Source organism: Pipistrellus kuhlii, unplaced genomic scaffold (assembly GCF_014108245.1).
Source record: "Pipistrellus kuhlii isolate mPipKuh1 unplaced genomic scaffold, mPipKuh1.p scaffold_m20_p_30, whole genome shotgun sequence".
In the NCBI taxonomy this organism is placed as follows: domain Eukaryota; kingdom Metazoa; phylum Chordata; class Mammalia; order Chiroptera; family Vespertilionidae; genus Pipistrellus; species Pipistrellus kuhlii.
In genome coordinates, this window is record NW_023425530.1 from 4,914,463 (window position 1) to 4,935,901 (window position 21,439).

General features: G+C 44.3%; 2 protein-coding genes across 5 annotated transcripts in view; one reads left to right on the top strand and one right to left on the bottom strand.

Annotated features, from left to right (window-relative positions):
• Positions 1 to 1,821, bottom strand: part of LOC118731167 (60S ribosomal protein L29) — an 8,931-nt gene extending 7,110 nt beyond the window's left edge. The window contains exon 1 of the mRNA XM_036459471.2: positions 1,818 to 1,821. The gene's annotated coding sequence lies outside the window, so the exon portion shown is untranslated. The remainder of the gene's footprint in view (positions 1 to 1,817) is intronic.
• Positions 1,822 to 1,903: 82 nt separating this feature from the next.
• The window catches only part of ILF3 (interleukin enhancer binding factor 3), a 31,661-nt gene continuing 12,125 nt past the window's right edge, over positions 1,904 to 21,439 (top strand). For 2 of the 4 annotated variants that reach the window (XM_036459432.2, XM_036459434.2), the window contains exons 1-5: positions 1,906 to 2,100; positions 16,513 to 16,608; positions 17,464 to 17,693; positions 17,851 to 18,028; positions 21,291 to 21,438. In XM_036459432.2, coding sequence (XP_036315325.1) covers positions 16,606 to 16,608; positions 17,464 to 17,693; positions 17,851 to 18,028; positions 21,291 to 21,438 — 559 coding nt within the window. In that variant the 5' untranslated portion in view covers positions 1,906 to 2,100; positions 16,513 to 16,605. Of the gene's footprint in view, positions 2,101 to 16,512; positions 16,609 to 17,463; positions 17,694 to 17,850; positions 18,029 to 21,290; position 21,439 lie in introns of all 4 variants that reach the window. The other 2 variants (XM_036459433.2, XM_045589219.1) reach the window with 2 other exon arrangements.

Here is a 21,439-nt window from a genome sequence, read left to right on the forward strand (position 1 = left end):
CTCCCCCTTCCTCTCTGTACAAAATCAATAAAAATATATATATTAAAAAACAACAACAAACAAACAAATAAACAAAAAACCTCAGCTAAGGATAGTTTTAATTTTTATTTTCTAAAATAATACTTGAATAGATCAACCGAAGGACTTGTATACATGCATATAAGTACAACCAATGGACATAAAACTCTGGGGAGGGAGGGGATATATGGGAGGGAGGGAGGGGGGCAAAAAAAAATCAATAAAAATATGTAAATAAATAAATAATTAATTAAAAAAATAAAATAAAATAATACTTGAGTTCTTGCTAGGAAAGAATTCAGAGTCAAGGCCCAAACTATAAGGAAACATTTATTTGATAAATCACAGAGATAGAAGAATTCCTAGAAGAAATTGGCTTATAAAAGAACTTATATAAAGATTAAAGAGCCCTTGGAGCTTGGGAGTGAGGAAGCTAATGGTAACAGGCCTTGGGCAGGGAGGAGAGGGAAGGGAAAAGGAAAGGGAAAGGCAGGGCACGCCCAGAGGGAGAGGCCTGAGAATGTTTGTTTGTTTGTTTGTTTTTAAAGAGAGAAAGGTGGGGGTGGGGTGGGAGGGGAGAAGCATGGATATGAGAAACTTTGATGGGTTGCCTCCCAAAGGCACCCAATCATGAATTAAACTATAAACCTAGGTAGGTGCCCTGACGAGAACCAAACCTGCTACCTTTTGTTGTACAGAAGGAAGTTTCAAGCAATTGAGTAACCAGGCCAGGGGCACCTGACTTTTTAATAATAGCTATAATTTTGGGGCATTTGCCCTGCACTAAAATTCGCCAAGTGCTTTTTTAATTATTACTATTTTGTATAAAAGGAAACGAGGAATCGATCAGTCCTTGGATTGACCGGGGGGGGCCTCAAACCTAGCGCAGGCACTGGACATTGCATCATTTACAAATTAACTGTGCCGTCCCTACGTTTTGCAAGGAAGACCCGCTACTAGGCTATATCTTTAACTTCTCACCTTTTCAACAACTCATTATTCTGGACCCAGCCTCATCTAACAAGGATGCCTGCCGAGCGCCAGGCTGATCCTTACACTGGAGGATAGGAGAGCTTAGTTTAGACACAGATGGTACATCAGGGACCTTACACGGCGCTCGGGAGGGCTCCCCGACAGGCTTGTGAAGAAAAGGTGCTCGGTCCCCAGGAACTTTATGAGGCCCAAACTGGTGGCCCAGCGTCTGAGTCGCAGCATCGGTTCTCCCGTGAACGGGCCGTGGAGCCTCAAGTCAGGTCTTTTTTTTGCATCGCCTCAGTGTACCCATCAGTGGAAGAGGCGGAAAGATCCGACCAGCTCGCTGGGCACTTGGGCAGCTCGGGACACACGCACCTCGGGTCTTCTTCGCTTCTTGCAGAGATGCGGAGTGGGTTGGAAGCTCGGCGGCCAGGCCTCCTTTCGAGGAAACACCTCCTCCACAGAGACCCAGCTATTACGAGGACTTCAACGAGCCAGATTCCTAGAAGCGTTTCCGCCAACGTACAAGGCGACGGGTTTAAGATGGCGGCCGCGCATGAGCGTAGACTCGAAGCCTCATCTGCCTCTCGATCTGAACTACGTGAAAAAGCGGCTCAAAACCGTCAATAAAAGAGCGCTGACGTCGTCACACATGATGTAGGCCGACCAATAGAACAAAGGGAAAGAGAAAAGCCCTCGTCACGTGGCCAAGGAGTACTCGGATTGTGCCACTGTCACATGACCAAGCAAAAGCGTGGAAAGGGGAGGGGAACGTCCCAACGCCACGTGACCAGCTCGCAACGTCTACGTCCTCGTCACGTGACCAGAGCCCGCCCCCTTCTCTTTTCGTCCCTCCCACTCTCTTAAGCTGGGCCTGCGTCGAACGCAACACGGCGACGAGGGGGCGGGGCCCGGGCGGTCACGTGGCTCCGCACCTCCCTGGCGCGCGCCCGCCCGCCCGCTCGCCCCCGGCTCCTCCTCCTCTTCTCGCCATTGCAGTTGGACTCAGCAGCCTGGTGCGCACCGCGTGGCTTTTGCGGGGGAGATCCCGGAGGGTTGTGGCAGGCGGTCGGCGGCGGTTGCGGTCGGGGAAGCGACGCTGACAAGGTAAGCTCCAATGTGGCGGCGGTCTGGCTCGCTCCCGCCTCTGCCCCTCCCCCCGCCCGTCCTCCCACTTAGCGCGGGCCGGGCTGGAGAATCGCGGTGACAAGGCCAGAGGCGCCCCTGGCTTCCCGCTTCCGCCCGGTCCCCTGTCCCGGCGCCTAGCTCATTCTTCCTGTGCCAGCCGTGCTCCCGCGTTTAGCCGTTACTCTCCCCCATTGTGCCGAGGAAACAAAATGGCGACGTCGGCGGCGAGTGCCCCGTGCGCGCGCACCCGTCCTCCCCCCCTCGCGGCCCCTCGTTTGGCGGCAGCGCCTCGCGTGGGGGGTGCGCGCGCACCGGGCTCCTGGCCTCAGCGTCCCCCGGCCCGGGCTTTTGTCTGTTGCGGCGCTCCGCGTGCGCGCACGTGCTGGAAACACACCCCCCGCTCCGGCCCAGAGCATCCGGGTCTGCGGGGTAGGAGCGCCTCTTCTTCTCACCCCCATCCTCATCCCCTCCTCTCCTCTTTGTCCCACTCCCGCCTCGAATTCCAAGAGGGTCCTAGGCTCCAGAGGCGGGAAACGTGGTCGTCTTTGTCCTCACATGGCGCGGAGAGGTAGACCCCGTCCCCGGAACCTCTTCCACGCGCGGATTACAGAGGAGGTCTTTGTGGGTTCCCAAATCCCTAGTCAGCCAGGCCTCCCACAGATCAGCATCCAAACTTGGGGAAGGCTTTAAGATTCCATTTCTTTAGTCCAGGTGTTTCATTGATGTTGAATTCCCCCCCCCCTCCCGATTGTTTAAGGCTTGCATCCTCCCCCCCAAAATAGTGATCTGGTGCGATGTTTGGGTGCACTGTAATCTGCAAGCTTGGGACCCAGGCATGAGTGCTGAAAACTCTTTTCTATCTTATTTCCTCAAGTAGTGAAAGGACTTGAGATTCTTAGGGTTGTTCTTGATGTTCTGCCCGGGTTAATGCTCTGCCTGGATGAATTATTTGGAGTGGATTGTGATCAGCATAGTTTTCATCAGCTTAATGCTTAAACTTGGAAGAGTAAGCCATCTCTTCTAAGTAATTTTAAATTTGGTTGAAAATTGCTTGGGATTCTGCTTAAGGAACGTGATGGATCAGCAAGGAACCAATAATTTCTGTAATAAGCCTCCCTTTTCTGGATTCAGGTATTTCAGATTGTGAAGGAACCTATGTTTCTGCTGCTTGGGATTCTAACGTCTTTACAGTGAGTGGTCCACAGGGAAATACCAGGTGCCATCCAAAGGTAGAGCTCAAATTTAGGCCTTTAGGCTCTCCCCAAGTGTCTGACTGGGAGTCTCCACGGACTACTCACAGTGCTGCTGCTCTGGCTGTAATGCTTTGTGTATGGTCGTGTGGGATGTAGTGACAGCAGCTGCTCATGCTGTGAATGAAATGTGTGAATGGAGGTTTATTCACAGCTGGAAAGGGGGGGAGCATGTGGGGCACTGACAGGTGTGTTATGTAATCCTGGGGTCTTTGCCCCTGAGCTATAATTCTTGTTCCTGTGGTTTGCAATAGGAGGCTGGCAATTACTGCCAGGTTTGGCCTTGCAGCACTGGACATTTGATTTATCAGTCTTCCCTACCCTCTAGGAGCTTGGGCAAGCCTTCGAATTGTCTTCTTTCTGAAGTGGCATGGTACCTAATTGTTGGCAGTTTTATTTGTTTTCCTTTATTTGAACTTGTTTAATGCCTATAGGCAAACATTTGTTTAGTTACTTTTAGTATACTTGATAATTTTATTCCTTGGAGTGAGGAATCTCTAATAATAATAATAATAAAAAAAAAAAGCTTGCTATAAAAAAATCCACATTGGCAAGAGCAGCTGCTAATATTCTGATGACACATGGATGGTGTCTGTTTTTGTACTCCCCTGGTTAAGGCCTTCAGGTAGGCACAGGTGGAGTCCATGATGAGGAAAGAGTCTTCTATGAGTCTAAGCCACTTCTCTTTGGGTAAACAGTATCTTGTCTGTCTTTATTATTTTAAAAATTTTTTATTTTATTTTTTATTTTTTTTATAAATTACCACCCTGTGATTCTGTGTTATTCATGTCTACATTTTTTTGTTTTTTTAATATATTTTATTGATTTTACACAGAGAGGAATTGAGAGGGACAGAGAGTTTAGAAACGTCGATGAGAGAGAAACACCGACCAGCTGCCTCTTGCACCCCCCCCACTGGGGATGTGCCCGCAACCAAGGTATTATACATGCCCTTGACTGGAATCGAACCTGGGACCTTTCAGTCCACAGGCCGACGCTCTATCCACTGAGCCAAACCGGTCCCGGCTATTTTTAAAAATTTTAAACGTTTTTATTGATTTAAGAATGAGGAAGGAGAGGGAGAGAGAGATAGGAACATCAGTGATGAGAGAATCATTGATTGGCTACCTCCTGCACCCCCCACACTGGGGATTGAACCTACAACCCAGGTATGTGCCCTGACTAGGAATCGAACCCATGACCTCCTGGTTCATAGGTTGACGCTCAACCACTGAGCCACACCGGCCAGCTCTTGTCTGTCTTTAGGCTTCAAATGTTCTCTCTTTTGAAAAAGGCATTAGATGTTTTCTTTAGGCTGGACATCTGCCTCTTAACCCCTCTCACCATCTTCTCTATTCTTTCTAATTTCACCTTTTACAGGTCAGAGGTTAGAATGGAAGGAGGGGGAGAAGGAGATAGAGAGAATAGCATCAATGTGATGTGAGAGAGACACATTGGTTGGTTGCCTCCTGCACATTCCTTAACCCCATAGTCGGCAAACTGTGGCTCTTTGGCCCCTTGAGTGTGGCTCTTCCACAAAATACCACGGCCTGGGTGTCTTTTTTGAAGAAGTGGCGTTAGAAGAAGTTTAAATTTGGTTCTCAAAAGAAATTTCAATCGTTGTACTGTTGATATTTGGCTCTGTTGACAAATGAGTTTGCTGACCACTGCCCTAACCAATCAAGATCAAGCCTGGAACCTAGTACCTGCCCTTGACCAGAGTGGAATCTGCAACCTTTCAGTCCTCAAGCTGATGCTCTAACCACTGAGCAACCAGCAAGGTTTTTTAAAAGGGGTTTTTAAAAAGAGTTTTTTTAAATTGTTTTTGAGAGAAAGAAAAAAAGAGAAGCATCAGTGTATGAGTAAAACATCCATTGGCTGCCTCCTGCACAACCACAATTAGGAATTGAAGCCGAAACCTTTCGGTGAATGGAAGGTTGCCCAACCAACTGAGCTACTCCAGCCAGGGCAACTTGGTACAGTTTTGAAAGATGTGTAATGTCACCATCTGGTATTAACATATATGGCCCCCAAAAATGTGACATTTTACTTATTTATATTTTTTATTGATTTCAGAGAGAAAGGGAGAGGAACATCAATATTGAGGGATAATCATTGATTGGCTGCCTCCTGCATGCCCCGCATTGGGGATTGAGACCACAACCTGGGCATGTGCCTGACCGAGAATCAAATCTATGATCTCTTGGTTCATAGGTTGACACTCAACCAGTGAGCAGCACCGGCCAGGCAAGTGCACATTTTATCCAAATCACTAGAGGCCCAGTGTGTGTGGGGGGCCCTCAGCCTCGCCTGTGCCCTCTCGCAATCTGGGATCCCTTGATCTTTATGCTCAGCTTGCTGCTCCTTAGCAGCAGGCTACTCACTGCTCCTTAGCCCTGCTGCAGAAGCTGGAGAGGCGCTCGCCAGCCAGCGGTGAGCCTGGCTTCTGACTGAACAGCCGCTCTCCCTGGTGGTCAGTGCACATCATAGTGACGGGTTCCACTGTAACGGCAGCTTAGGCTTTTTTTTATACAGATAAAGGTTTTAAACTTTCTCAGGAATTAAGATTTTTCTAGGCTTTCTGAATTGGGTGCTTTTTATTTTAGCAGAGTCTTGGGAAAGGAAGATCTTCCTTTTGTTTCCAGGGGAAGGGTTTGGAATTAGAGGCAGATAGATGGTGGAATGACAGGAGTCTACACCCAGGTTGTCAGTGAAGTGTGTCCGGCCCTGAAGGGTTGAAGTTAACTTCAGTTTTCTGCTGCAGCATTTGAAAGTTTCACCTGACACAACTAATAGTTTTCCTCTCTGCTTTGTTAGGGTAAGTTGGTGCTGCCTCTTTGAAGTGTTAGCTGTGTGGGCAGGCATTTGTTAGCGAGCCTTGTCAGTATACTGATTTTTATATCTTGCTTCTCGCCATATTTATGCTCTGTTATACCCCTGTGAGGTTTTCCAAGACAGCACTTTTTAGTTGATAGCAATTGGAAGATGAGACATTTTTTATTGGTTGCTTCCCAAACTCACCCCATAGGACCTGAAACCTAGGTATGTGCTCTGATTGGGAATCAAACCCAACCTTTTGATGTATAGAACCTCACTCCAATCTACTGAGCCACCTGGCCACTGCCAGACATATTTTCAATGCCTGCTTTAAAAAACAAACAAACGTGTGTGTGTGTGTGTGTGTGTGTGTGTGTGTATATATATATATATATGTTGTTGATTTTTGTACAGAGAGGAAGGGGGGGAGAGAGAGAGAGAGTTAGAAACATCAAAGAGAGAGAGTCATCAATCAGCTGCCTCTTGCACACCCCCTACTGGGCATATGCCCGCAACCAAGGTACATGCCCTTGACTGGAATTGAACCCAGGGCCCTTCAGTCCCCAAGCCGACACTCTATCCATTGAGCCAAACCGGTTCCGGTAATGCCTGCTTTTTTTCAGATGTTTTAAGAAAGCAGTGTCCAGTGCAAATTTTTCCCTTTTCTCATTGAAAGTCCATATAATGAAGAAATTGAAAATGTAGCCATCAGTTTTAACAGGAAAATGAGTTTATTATGGCCCTTTCTTTTGTGGGAGCCATATACTGTCACCAAGGATCATTTAGTCAAAAGTTGAATGTATTCCCTGGCCCATCTGGCTCAGTTGGCTGGACCTTCTGGTGCACTGAAGAGTCATCAGTTCTATTCCTACTCAGTGCATATACCGAAGTTTCAGGTTTGTTCACCAGTTGGGGTGCTTATTGGAGGCAACTGATCCATGTTTCTCTGTTCATCTCTTTCCTTCACTCTCTTCCTCCACCCCCCATCCTCTCCCTCTAAAATCAGTAAAAATATATTCTCACCCAGCCCGTGTGGCTCAGTGATTGAGTGTTCAGTCCATGATCCAGGAGACTAGGGTTCGGTTCCAGATTCTCTCTCATCATTGATGTTTCTATCCCTCTCTTCCTTTCTGAAATCAATACAAAATATATTTTTAAAAGACAACATAAATATGTCCTTGTGTGAGAATTAAAAAAAGTTTAACGTGCATACTTTTATTAGGATGTGTAAATTGATTCCATATTATTTTATACTCTTGGGTGATTAGTGAAAAGTGGTGCTATTGGCAGTTTAAGATTCATGATAGTTTTTTAAAAATATATATTTTATTGATTTTTTACAGATAGGGAGTTAGGAACATCTATGAGAAGGAAACATCAACCAGCTGCGCCCTGCACGCCCCCTACTGGGGATGTGCCCACAACCACAGTACATGTCCTTGACTGGAATTGAACCTGGGACCCTTCAATCCACAGGCCAACGCTCTATCCATTGAGCCAAACGAGTCAGGGTTCCATGGTAGTTTTTTAATTGTTTTTATTGACTTTAGAGAAAGGAAGAAGAGAGAGAGAGAGAAACATTAATCGGTTGACTCCTCTATGCACCCCAACTGGGCACGGAGCGCAGTTTCGGCCCTATCCCTGTAGGCCAGGCCAGGGGACCCCACCTGCCTGATGGACCCCACTCATTCCACAGACACCTTTTGAGCCACAGTGCCACCCCAGGTGTAGCAGGCCAAGGGGACCATGGGAGGTTGGCTCCAGGGCGTGTCTGGCCCGTCTCGCTCACTCCTGCCCTGCTGGCCACCTTCTAATTTAATTTTCTTTCAATATGCACGAGGACACTTGTATGAAAAGAATTGGTCCAGCCCCGTGGCTCATAGTAGCACCTAATAAATATTTGTCCTATGGGTGACGTGTGCAGAAGCTTGCAGAGAAGGGGAAAATAGTTGCCCGGTAAATACGGGCTACCCAGTGAGCTCGCCAGTGACCACAGCTTCACAGAGCAGATGTGACATGTGTGTGGAAAAGATGAGTTGAGTCAATTTTGGTGAAGTTACTTGAATTTGTTTTTTTATTTTAAGTATATTTATTGATTTCAGAGAAAGGAAAGGAGAAAAAAAAATACAGAAACATCAGTGATGAGAGAGAATCATCAATGGGCTGCCTCCTGCACTCCCCTACTGGGAATGGAACCTGCAAACTAGGCATGTGCTCTGACCTCCTGATTTATGGGTCAACAGTCAACCACTGAGCCACACTGGCTGGGTTCAAGTTTGTTTTTTAAAGTGTGAGGCTTCAGCTCTGAAAAACACTTAGGCAGTTTTTCATAAAATTGGCAGGCAACTACCGCATAACCCAGCAAATTGACTCTTGTGCATTTATCCCAAAGAAATTAGCATATATGTTCACACAAAAATGAATACACAAATGTTCTTAGCTTTATTTGTGATAGCCAAGAACTGGAAACCCCACAGATGTTAAATGGTTAAACTAGGGGTGTCGAACTCAATCAGAGAAGAGGCCAAAATCTAAAATCCAGCCTAAATCGCGGGCCGAATGGTTTACTGAACATTCATAAACTGTCATTGTGATGGAAACGCAGCGGAGTGCAGTGATGACAGTGCGGTGCGGGCCACATTGCAAGGCCTGGCGGGACGGATTTGGCCCGCGGGCCTTGTGTTTGACACGTGGGTTAAACAAACGAAGGTCTTTCCAACCAAGGAATACTACTTAGCAATAAAAAAGAGCCAACTGTTGATACATACACAACTTGCATGAATCTTGAGGCAGTTGTGCTGCATGAAACAAGCCAATCCTGAAAGTTTACAGCTCTATAATTTTGTTTATATAAAACATTCCCAGAATGCCAAAATTAACAAAAATGGTAAATGAATTAGTTGTTAGGGATTAGGCATGGGGGCAATTGGAAGGTGAATGTGACTGTACAGGGCACCAGGAGGGATCCTTGTGACAGCAATGGTCTATATCTGACTATTTCAGTATGGGTATTGTGGTTATGATATTGTACTATGTAGTTTGCAAAATGTTACAATTGGAGGAAAACTGGATACAGAGTACACTTAATCTCTGTTTTTGATTTCTGAAAAGTTTTCATTAAAAATGAATGTACCCCCTTGCCTACTAAAATAATTGACATTTGAGTGTTCATGTCCTTTGTGAAGCAGTCTTTAAATTTTTTAATTTTATTTAAATGTGTTTTTACTGATTTCAGAGAGAGGAAGGGAAAGAGATAAGAGAATCATTGATTGGCTACCTTCCTGTATGTGTCACCGTCACCCCTTCACCCCTACTCCCAAATCAAGCCGCAATCTGGGCATGTGCCTTGATCATTTGGAACCAGTGACCTCTTGGCTTCAAGTGTGGATGCTCAACCACTGAGCCACACTACCAGGCAGGCACCTTTTTTTTTTTTTTACTAATGGGAAAAAAACTTACGGGAGAAGAAATTAAAATGTATGCTACATTTTTAAAAAATCCTTTTATGGCTTCCCCATGGGGTAGGTGGGCAAATTGCATCAGTGTCGTGTGTGTGTGTGTGTGTGTGTGTGTGTGTGTGTCCCACTCTTTGCTGCCTGAAATGTTTTGGAAAGAGGGTTTGATAATTCTCACTTGGTGTCATGTTAAACTTTCTGCTGTGGTTTTACATTTCTCTTGGTTCATCCAAGAATAGTTAAACTTACTCCCATAATTCATTGTATTTGTGGCTTTATAGTTGAAAAGGAATTTTCCCATATTGTCACCTTTAATTCCTACTCTTTGCAACTCTGAGACAAGTGATTTTCTGGAAGTCCCACAACTGCCAGGTTGGAAAACAGGCGGATACAAACCTAGGGTTTCTGTTTCTAAGGCCCGTGGGCTCTCCTGTGTCATAGGGCCTGGGGTCCTGCTTCTCACAGACCAGTTGGGATTTCTAGAAATATTTTGAGGAACAAATAACTTGATTTGCCCACTTTTTTGTTAATACTCACCTGAGAATACTTTTCCTTTTTTTTTTTTTTTTTTTTTTTTTTTTTTAAGACTGGAAGGGAGAGGGAGAGACAAAGAGAAAAGAAACATCAATGTGAGGGAGACACATCAATGGGCTGCCGCCTGCATGTGCCCTGACCAGACTTGGGGACCCAGCCTGTAACTGAGGTACATGCCTTTAACTGGAATCCAGCCCAAGAAAGACCCTTCATTCCACCGGCCGAGGCTTTTATCCACTGATCCAAGTTGACTAGGGCAGGCCAGCTTTTTATTTTTCATAGAAAAATGCCTTTAACACCATCTCCATCTTTTCATAAGAAAAAGGCTATTTTTAGCACTGAAAATATAGGAAGAAAGTTAAGCTTAAAGGATGGCCCTTTATGTTGAAAATCCTAACTTTCTGTGGACCAATAAAAACACTGTTGCAGACAGAACTCTTATCGATTGCACTAGGCTTCAGACTTTTGTTGGATTTAACTTCTCGGATTGGTGTCCATGCCACATTTTTTGTGTTTGTTTACTTATTTATTTTAAAAATGTGTTTATTGATTTCTCAGAGAAAGAGGAAGGGAGAGGGAGATAAAAACATCAAAGCTGAGAAAATCATTGATCAGCTGCCTCTTGCATGCTTCCTACTGGGAACTGTGCCTGAAACCCAGGTGTGCCCTGACCAGGAATTGAACCATGACCGCCTAGTTCATAGGTTGATGCTCAACCACTGAACCACAGTGGTCAGGCACATTTTAGATTGGCATCTTTTGGTTTGCTTTGTTTAAATTATTTATTTACTGGGGTGACATTGGTTAATAAAACCATAGGTTTCAGATGTAACAGTTAAATAATACATCATCTATATATTATATTGTGTGTTTACCACCCCGTGTCTTTGATTTGTTACTAAACGTTTTAAGGAGTTAATAAAGAACAGCACTTCAGTATTATTTATTTATTTATTTATTTTTAAAAATATATTTTATTGATTTTTGTACAGAGAGGAAGGGAGAGAGATAGAGAGTTAGAAACATCAATGAGAGAGAGTCATCGATCAGCTGCCTCTTGCACACCCCCTATTGGGGATATGCCCGCAACCAAGGTACATGCCCTTGACCGGAATCGAACCCGGGGCCCTTCAGACCCCAAGCCGATGCTCTATCCATTGAGACAAACCGGTCCCGGCTATTATTTAACTTGACATTCCAGGATAGGATAGCTCCAGAGGTCAGGAAACCAGGAGCTTGCTTGGGTCTTTGTACATTTCAGAATCTAATTCAGTCTCTAGGACCAGCATCTAATTCAGGACAGTTTCCCAGAGTCCTTAGGATACCTGCTGGGCTTTGTGAAATAGCTGTGGAGGTGGGGTTCTAGGTGCAAGCTGGAAGAATGACGGGGTCATACCTGTTAGGCTGTTACCACCACACCTGCTTATTATATAAACACTAGTGGCCCGCTGGTGCATGAAATTTGTGCACAATAAAAGGGAATTAATTAGAGGAAATATTTTAATACTGCTATTTGCCCTTTCTCTATAATAGAAGTGTCAAAGATGGAACAATATTAGTAAAATGTATATGAAAACCTTCCTCCTGTCAGTCTGGGGCACGCCACGGGACCCAGAGTCAAGCCCCTGCCCACCCGAATGCACCTCAAAATCACACGAGACCCAGACCCAGCAGCCCCACTGGATGGGGGGCACAGCCTGAGGTCCCCCCCCCCCCTTGCCCTGGCCCCACTCATTACAGCTCATTAAGGAAACCCGCCTCCCCTATGGCCGCAGACATTTTGTGTTATGGGAACCCTGCGTCAGCTGTGGGCGCAGCCATCTTGTGATAGTGTGACAGTGAGGGTCAGTTTGCATGTTACTTCTTTATTATATAGGATTTGTTTATCTTCCCTGGTCAGTGTGTTCAGTGGTTAAAGCATCAATGCGCACACCTAAGGATGGTAGGTTTGATTCCTGGTTGGGGGTGGGTTTGCCTGGGTTGCAGGTTCTATCCGCATCCCTGGGCTTGTGCGAGAGGTAACCAACTGATAGGTCTTCCTCAAATACGTGTCTTCCCTACCCCCTGCCTTCCATTCTTTCTAAATTTAGATGGAAAAGGTATCCTCAGGTAAGGATTAAGAACAACAAAAACATTCCTTGATTCACACATGCTACCTTGGGCATGTTTCTTTTCCAGCAGCAAATGCCATGAACATAATATTCTAATTAGTGAGAGGTCAGAAAGATGATCATCACATTGTAAGCATAATGATTTGTGGTGTAAACTTCTGTAACTGCATGCCATAGGTGGTCTGGTATCAAGAAAAAAAGAAAGAAGCCTGATTCTATTGTGTTAAAATATCCCTAACTACACAGAGGTCAGGCTTAAAATCCAGATTCTTGGCTCTAGCTGGTCTGGCTCGGTTGGAGCATCGTCCCATACACCAAAAGGTGGCGGGTTCAGTTCCTGATCAGGGCACATACCCAGGTTTCATGTTTGATCCCCAGTTGGGGTGCATGCAGTAATAACCCAGTGTTTCTCTCTCTCCCTCCCACCCTCCTTTAAAAAAAAAAAAAAAAGATCCTGATTCTTCACTCTTCCTTTGGTTTCTTTTTCAGAGAGGCTGGGCTGGTAACAATTAGGCGTCACTTTTGCCCAGGTTTGAATCATAAATGAGGTTATAGGAACAGCTTTGTGCAGCCTTTCACAGCTTTTGTTTAAAGTTAGATTAGTAGGGATCTACAATTTTTTTTTTTTAAGGTTTTTGCTCATCCAGAAGACCCCTGTGTCCTTTAATGAGATAAATTACCTGGAATTCTTTTTTTTTATTTTTTATATATATATATTTTATTGATTTTTCACAGAGAAGAAGAGAGAGGGATAGAGAGTTAGAAACATCGATGAGAGAGAATCATCGATCAGCTGCCTCTTGCACACCCCCCACTGGGGATGTGCCCGCAACCAAGGTACATGCCCTTGCCCGGAATCGAATCCAGGACCTTTCAGTCCGCAGGCCCATGCTCTTATCCACTGAGCCAAATCGGTCCCGGCAATTACCTGGAATTTAAGACCAGAGCAACTGGCTTCTGAGCGGCTAGGTTGGGTGACAGATTTGGGCTCACACTAAAACAAGCAAGGCCAGTTTTGTTTTGTTTTTCCCCCTGTGAAGGAGTGTTGACTCCAGTTTTTACTTTTTTTATTATTTTTAAAAATATATTTTTTATTGATTTTAGAGAGGAAGGAAGAGGAAGAGAGATAGAAACAGCAACGATGAGAGAGAATCACTGATCAGCTACCTCCTGCACACCCCACCCTGGGGATCGAGCCCTCAAAAAACGCGTGGGGCCTTGACTGGAATTGAACCTGGGACTGACCCTTAAATCTGCAAGCTGACACTATCCACTGAACCAAACCATTCAGGGCTTCCCTTAAAATAACCAGAGTCCAGAATTTATGTATTTATGTACAGTTCTTTTTTTCTTTTGAAATATATATATATATATATATATATATGTATATGTATATGTATATGAATGATGCCCACTGCAGCCAGCCAACTGGTCGGATTGGGGGGTGGGCTGGCAAGCCAACCTTCCTCATCCCCCTTCCCTCAGCCGGTCCTGCCCCTTTTGGGCCTCCCACCCCATCAAAGATGAGGTGGCTGGCCAACCCTGCCCCTGATAGCCTCCCCATCCCAATAGGGCGTGGGGCTGGCTGGCCAACTATCTTCAGCCCCTTGCTCCAGCCGGCCCCGCCCCTGAAGGGCCCCCCTCCCCCCAGCCAGCTCTATCTCTATCTGGGAGCAGGACCAGCAGCCCACTGCCTACAGCCCCTCCCCATGGCCAGCCCCAGCTCCCATCAGTCCCCTCCACCCCAATAGGCCCACACCACCTTCCCCCAGCCAGCTCCACCCCTGATCAGCCTCCCGGACATTGATCAGCTGCCTCCTGCACACCTACTGGGTGTGCCTAAAACCAAGGAACATGCCCTTGACCTGGGACCTTTCAGTCTGCAGGCCGATGCTCTTATCTACTGAGCCAACCTGGTTAGAGCTGAACAAATATGCTTTTACACACCAGCGTCCTTTGTCAGATTGATGAAGTTACAGCATGGCTAGTAATGGCTAGGAGTGGTGGTTTTTTAAGGGGTCCTCACCATTAGGTAAGCTGTGATTTCTCATGGTCTGCTTCTTGGTAGTTTAGAGTTGGTTTTCTGAGCTTTGGTTTTTCTTTTTAGATTACCTTCCATGGCTGCACTTTTGTAAGACTGCTTATACATTTAAAAAACAAAACAAAAAAACATGGAAAATTTTAAACATATGTACAAATGAATTCCAATATACCCATCCCCTAGCATCAATAGTTGTCAACATTTTGCAATCTTTTATCCTTCTCTGACTACTGGAGTATTTAGGAGCAAATATCAGGCATGTACTTTCACCCATAAAATTTTCTTAAATGTGTACCTGATAGATAAAGGTATTCTTTTCAAACACAACCACATTATTTGTCCCTAACTGAATAATGATAATTCATTATTACTACAGGATGCAATTTTGCTTGCATATCACTCAGCACTAGGCTTCCACAGCAGCCTGGTGGTGTAGATCCAGCTCCATGCTTTCCTTAGGTTGACATACTCACTTCACAGTTCTCCTGCAGAGGGGGAGGGGCTGCTTCCTGTTGGCAGGAATAGAAGAAAGCTCCAAAGAAATTTCAAGACCACACTGGTAGTAGCTGGGCAAGCAGGGTTTCAGGCCCAAGTCTGAGCAGAAGCTCCCACTTGGTAATGACTGAGTGGCTCATCAAGGACCCATCAGAACCAGAAGCTGAGTCCAGGGAATGGTCACTCACTCCTCCCTTTCCTACTTGTGCCTCATCATGAAGCCTGTGAACCCCACCTGTTACCTTGCCTGGCATTTGCTGCAGGGGCATTTGGCCTCCCGTCTCATCCTTAGATTTTCAAGTTATTTGGAACCTTATATGTATTTTTTTCTTTAGCCCTAGCTGGTTTGGTTCAGTGGGTAGAGTGTCTGTCGGCCCTGGGACTGAAGGGTCCTGGATTCAGTTCCAGACAAGGGCATGTACGCTTGGTTGCAGGCTGGATCCTTGGCCCTGGTTGGGCCATGTGCAGGAAGCAACCAATCAGTGTGTGTCTCACATCAATGTTTCTCTCTCTCTCTCTCTCTCTCCCCCTCTCCCTTCTGCTGTCTCTAATAATCAATGAAAAAAATATCTTCAGGTGAGGATTAACAAAGCAAACTAAAAAAAAACCTACAAATAAATAAATTGAATTTTAAATGATTTGAGAATTTTTTTTTCTTTAAATAGTATAAAGTTTGGTTTGTATCTTCCATTTTTTTAAAAATTGATTTTAGAAAGGGAGGGGGAGAAACATCAGTAGGTTGCCTTCCATACCCTGCAACCTAGGTGTGTGTCTTGACCAGGAATTGAACTTGAAACCCAAATCTTTTGGTGTAGTGGACAATGCTCCAACCAACTAAGCCACAATAGCCAAGGCGTGGAATCTTTACATTTTCAACTCTGTTACTAGGTACTCCTAAAACATTGTGGAAATTCTTGTTTTGGCCAATCATGTCTACATTTATCCTAAAAGTGAGTGCCTTTCCAGGATGAGGCTGAGCCTGCTGCCCTGGCTAGTGGCTGGCTTAGATTGATAGAGCTAGCTGCTAGGGTGATTGTATGCGATGGGTATACTTATCTGTTCCCTGTGTGCTGAAGGGTTTTTTTGTTGTTTACTCATTTGGGAGATTTCTGTGTGGACCAGAATGTTTACACAGAGTGGGGTTGAGTGGTTTGTAGTCAAAATTATACTTACGGCTGTGTTTGTCAAACTCTCTTTGGCTGAGTTTCAGCTGTCTCAGCCTCTCCAAGGATGACCCCATAGGTATGTCTCTGTGGTGCGGTGGTCACGTCTGTCTGATGTTTCGGAAGGTTCTTGCCTTTCCAGTTCATAGGATCCTTTTAGGGCCCTCCTTGTCTCTTGCTTCTTTCATCTCCATTACCCTTAGGACCAGAATTTCACTTTTCCTTTATATTTGTAAAGATTGGCATACTTTATATAAGAAATGGTGAAAGAAGATAGAAATAAAAATCATCAGAGTGTGGGCCTGAAGTAGGATTTTGCTTCTATTGTAGAAACCAGCTCTTTTAATTTTTAGGGAACTTTGTAATTAATTAGTTATGCGTACCTTAGCTTAGTGGTGGTTACTTGGAAATGAAGATGTGTCCTGCTGTGTTAATGGGGCTTCTTAATGAGTCAGCGATGCTGTCCTGCTCTAAAATTCATTCATCTATGAAATCTGAAACTAAAAAAAATTTCTGATTTTATAGATAGCTGAAGTATTGATAACACCAAGGAAATCTGTCACAATTTGAAAATATAAGCAAAATTTGATTTCCAGACACTACAGAAAAGAAGCAAAAATGGTAAGAAAGTTTTTTTTAATCATAGGTAGTATTTTTTCATACATGTATAGATGTTTGTAGTATTGCCTCAATATATTTGATTCTATTTTTCAGTTAACTTGAATTCTACTACATAGTGTAACAATTCTAAAAATATAGAAATGTAAGTGACCTCTTTCCCCACCATCTAGAAAAAGAACAACTGTTTAGTTGTTCTTTTCCGAGTGTTCATATACAGGAATGGGCAAAAATGGGTTTATAGTTTTATGTGAAACACACAAAACTTGGATTATTATTTAATAATTATTCTATTACAACTATAAACCTACTTTTGTCCACCCCTGTACAGTAATTCCCCCCTATCCGCGGCTTTGCTTTCTGTGGTTTGAATTTACCCATTGTCAACTGCAGTCCGAATATATTATATGGAAAATTCCAGAAATAATTCAAATTCACCTAACTCCATCTCATCACGTAGGCATTGTGTCATTATCACCTCACAAGAAAACGAGGAAGGGTGAGTATAGTACAATGGAATATTTTCAGGAAGAGAGAAATACCACATTTACATAACCTTTATTGTAATATATTATTTTATTCGATGTTAATCTCTTACTGTGCCAAATTTATAAATTACACTTTATCATAAGTATGTATGCATAGGGAAAAAACAGCATATAGAGGGTTTAGTAGTATTCGTAGTTTCAGACATCACTGGGGGTCTTGGAATGTATCCTCTGTAGATAAGGGGGGACTACTGTGTTCTTAATTTCACACAAATGGTAAAGCATCGTTTTGAGTTGTGCAGCCTGAAAGATAACCAGTGGGTTGCTTGGTCTCTTCAAATTGTTTTTAACTGAATTTTCACATTTCCAGCGTCCATTGCGAATTTTTGTGAATGATGACCGCCATGTGATGGCAAAGCATTCTTCTGTTTATCCAACCCAAGAGGAGCTGGAGGCAGTCCAGAACATGGTGTCCCACACAGAGCGGGCTCTCAAAGCTGTATCTGATTGGATTGATGAGCAGGAGAAAGGCAGCAGTGAACAAGCCGAGTCCGAGAACGTGGACGTGCCCCCGGAGGATGAGAACAAAGAAGGGGCCGGGTAAGTTGAGGTTTTCTGTTTGTTTGTTTTTTGTTTTTCTTCTTTCTAGGGAGACTGACTAGTCTAGAGCTGAGCATTTTCTCTGAAGAAACTCCAGCCTTCCTGGTTCTGGCCAGACTGAATCCCTCACATAGCATGTGTTTGATCTGTCCTTCAGGGAGCAGAAGACGGAGCATATAACCAGAACCCTGCGGGGTGTAATGCGCGTTGGCCTTGTGGCAAAGGGCCTCCTGCTCAAGGGGGACTTGGACTTGGAGCTGGTGCTGCTATGTAAGGAGAAACCCACAACTGCCCTCCTGGATAAAGTGGCTGACAACCTGGCCATCCAGCTCGCTGTGAGTTTGACTACCTCCGCTGGGTGGGGCAGAGGAAGAGATGCCAAACTGACATGTGCCAAAAGACATACTCTAAACCCACCCTTATACCCGCATTGCTCACACCTTCTCAGTCAGTAATGGACAGGGTGCTGCAGAGCCACTTAGGATTTGAGGACAATGGCTGGTGACTGCAGTGGTGCCCAGACGCTGTGGCTTTGAGGAAGGAACCAGTACCTACCACATACTAGGCTGCGCTGTTTTAGGGCTTCAGTAGGCTTGAATGTCACATCCTGACTCCATTGGGTGGGTGGGTGGGTGGGTGGGTGGGCGATGGATGAATAGATATTATAATTTTTCCCTCTGATTTAAACCTGGACACCATCAAAACCCTTTTAAAAACCAAATCCTATTTTTTCTTAATCTTTACCCCAAGGCATGTTTTTGATTTTTAGAGAGGAGAAGGGATAGAGACATCAATTGGTTGCCTTCCAAATACGTCTCTACAGGGGATGGAACCCACAACTTACGAATGATTAGGAAACTAACCCACAATCAAGGTAACACTCCAACCAAGCAAGCCACTCCACCAGGGTCAGAAATACATTTTAAATGTATCATTTCATCTTCACAATGCTCCTTGTAGATAGGGCTTTATCAATAAGGTGTATGGGAAGAATAACGGACACCAGCACCCATAGCTGCTGATTTCTGGGGCTTCAGAACTTCCGCACATCACTGCAACCAGCTGCCTCCTGGATTTAATAACAGGACTAGCAAAAACAAAAGTAAAACTCATTCCTTCGAAATACCATTCAGGTTTTTTAAGTCCTTACTCGAGGATATGCTTATTGATTTTAAGGGTGGGGTGCGCATTGATGTGAGAGGGAACATCACTTGGTTGCATTCTGTCCCATGTGACTGAATTTGGAATTCAGGGCAAAGGGCAGAATTGAAATGTGGAGCGAATGCAGTACAGTAGGTAATTCTGGGGTGCTATTTAAGATGAAACCCTAGCTTTTCTGTTTTAGTAGTAATTTTAAGTTAATTTTATCCTTGTCTGTTAAAAGCATTAATTGAAGAAAATTAAGCTGATGAAAATGTTTCTAAAGGAAGGACTTTAAAAAAATATATATATATATATATTTTTTTTTTAATATTTTATTGATATTTTACAGAGAGGAAGGGAGAGAGATAGAGAGCTAGAAATGTCAATGAGAGAGAAACATCGATCAGATGCCTCTTGCACACCCCCCACTGGGGACGTGCCCGCAACCAATGTATATGCCCTTGACTGGAATCAAACCTGGGACCTTTTAGTCCGCAGACCGACGCTCTACCACTGAGCCAAACCGGTTTCGGCTTTTTTTTTAATTATTATTTCTTACTGATTTTTTTTTTTTTAGATGGGGGAGAGAGAGAGACAGAGACAAAGACAGATATTAATGTGAAAGGGAAACATTTATGTGAACCAGCATTACCTTCAGTGCATGGGACGATGCTCAACCAGCTGAGCAGAAGAACAATTTTTATTTTATTTTATATAAGGAGTGGGTCTTTAGAGAAAGATGCAAATAAACTACATTTTAATCTATTTAGATTGGTGGGTTGTGGCTTTTTTGTTTAAAACAATACAGATTTACTATCAGTTCTGGAAGTCAGAAGACCTGTATAGGTATCTGTGTGCCAAAATCAGACTGTAGAGGAGAAACTGTATCCTGCTTATTCAGGTTGACATAATTCGGTTCCTTGTGGTGGTAGGACTAAGTTTCCTGCCTTTTTTTTTTTTTTTTTTTTTTTTTAATATATTTTATTGATTTTGTACAGAGAGGAAGGGAGAGAGAGAGAGAGAGAGAGAGAGAGTCATCGATCAGCTGCCTCTTGCACACCCCCCACCGGGGATATGCCCGCAACCAAGGTACTTGCCCTTGACCGGAATCGAACCCGGGACCTTTCAGTCCCTAAGCCAACGCTCTATCCATTGAGCCAAACCAGCCTCGGGGGTTTCCTGCCCTTTTGCTGGCTGTTTCAGCTGAGGGTCATTCCCAGCACATAGAGGCCACTACTGTATTCTATGACTGAGGCTTCCTTCAACTTCAAAGCCAGAAACCTTGGGTGGAATCACTTTCATACTTCACATTTGTGCTTCTCCTTCTGTCTCATCTCTAGATGAATGGGTTGTTATTGTTGTTTGCTTTTGACTGGGGCAAATTTGCACGCACACTCCCAGGAGACAGAGCAGTTTCTGGGGACAGTTGGTTGTCACAGTGTGAAGAGTAGAGTGCTACTGACATCTGTTGGGTAGAGGGAGGAGGTATGCTGCTCATCACCTTACAATACACAGGACAGCCCCATTCTCAGAGTGGTCCGGCTGAGGGCCAGTACTGCGAGGAGCAAAAACCCCAGATTAGATTTTGGAAGTACAGTTGTCTTCCCTACATCTGATACTTTAAAAATATATAAAAGCTTTACTTAACTTCATCAAGGCATGTAAAGTGATATTGAAAAAACACACACACAGAAATCAGACGGTTGTGACTATCTTTATAGACACGTGCATTTGCAGTGAGTACATGCTTTAATACGTACTCATGACAAACTGTTTTACTGCACATTGTTTTCACTCCACATACTGGTGGCTGCTCGTCCTGGTGTGTGAATAGTGGCGCCTAGATGCTCGCTGTGTGCTGTGTGCTGAGCTTTCCATGCAGTCAGTGTAAGCCTCCTGCAGCCTTGTGGTGTAGGTCATGTCATTAAGCCCATTTTACAAGTTAGAAACCACAGTGTTTTGGGAGGGGTTTTTTGTTTGTTTGTTTTTAAGACTTTTAAATTATTTTTTTTAGAGAAAGAAAAATATAAATGTGCCCTGGCCCAGGAATTGACTCATCATCCTTTCAGTGCACAGGACAATGCCCAATCAACAGAACCACACCTGCCAGGGCTCGGAATAAGAGTCATAATTAGATTAAGTGATTTGTCCACAGTCATGCAACTAGTAAATGACAAAATGAGGGTTCACATTCTCATCTCCTCCCAGACCCCAAACTCTTACATGTTGCATTATGAAGCTTCCTGTGAAAATCACTTCTTTGTCTATGAAGTAACGGAAAAATGCCATAGACCTTGCCAATTAGAGGGAGATTCTGACCCCCTAAATGAAGGGCCTGCTGTTCATCATACCCCAAGATGTTGGCCTGTCTTCTGCAATAACCAGTGGGACTAACTAGAAGTGTTGATTCCCTTGAGGAGAAAGTATTTTGAAAATTGCATTTTCTTTTTTTAGGCTGTTACAGAAGATAAGTACGAAATACTCCAATCTGTCGATGATGCTGCAATAGTGATAAAAAACACAAAAGAGCCTCCATTGTCCCTGACTATCCACCTGACATCCCCTGTTGTCAGAGAAGAAATGGAGAAAGTATTAGCTGGAGG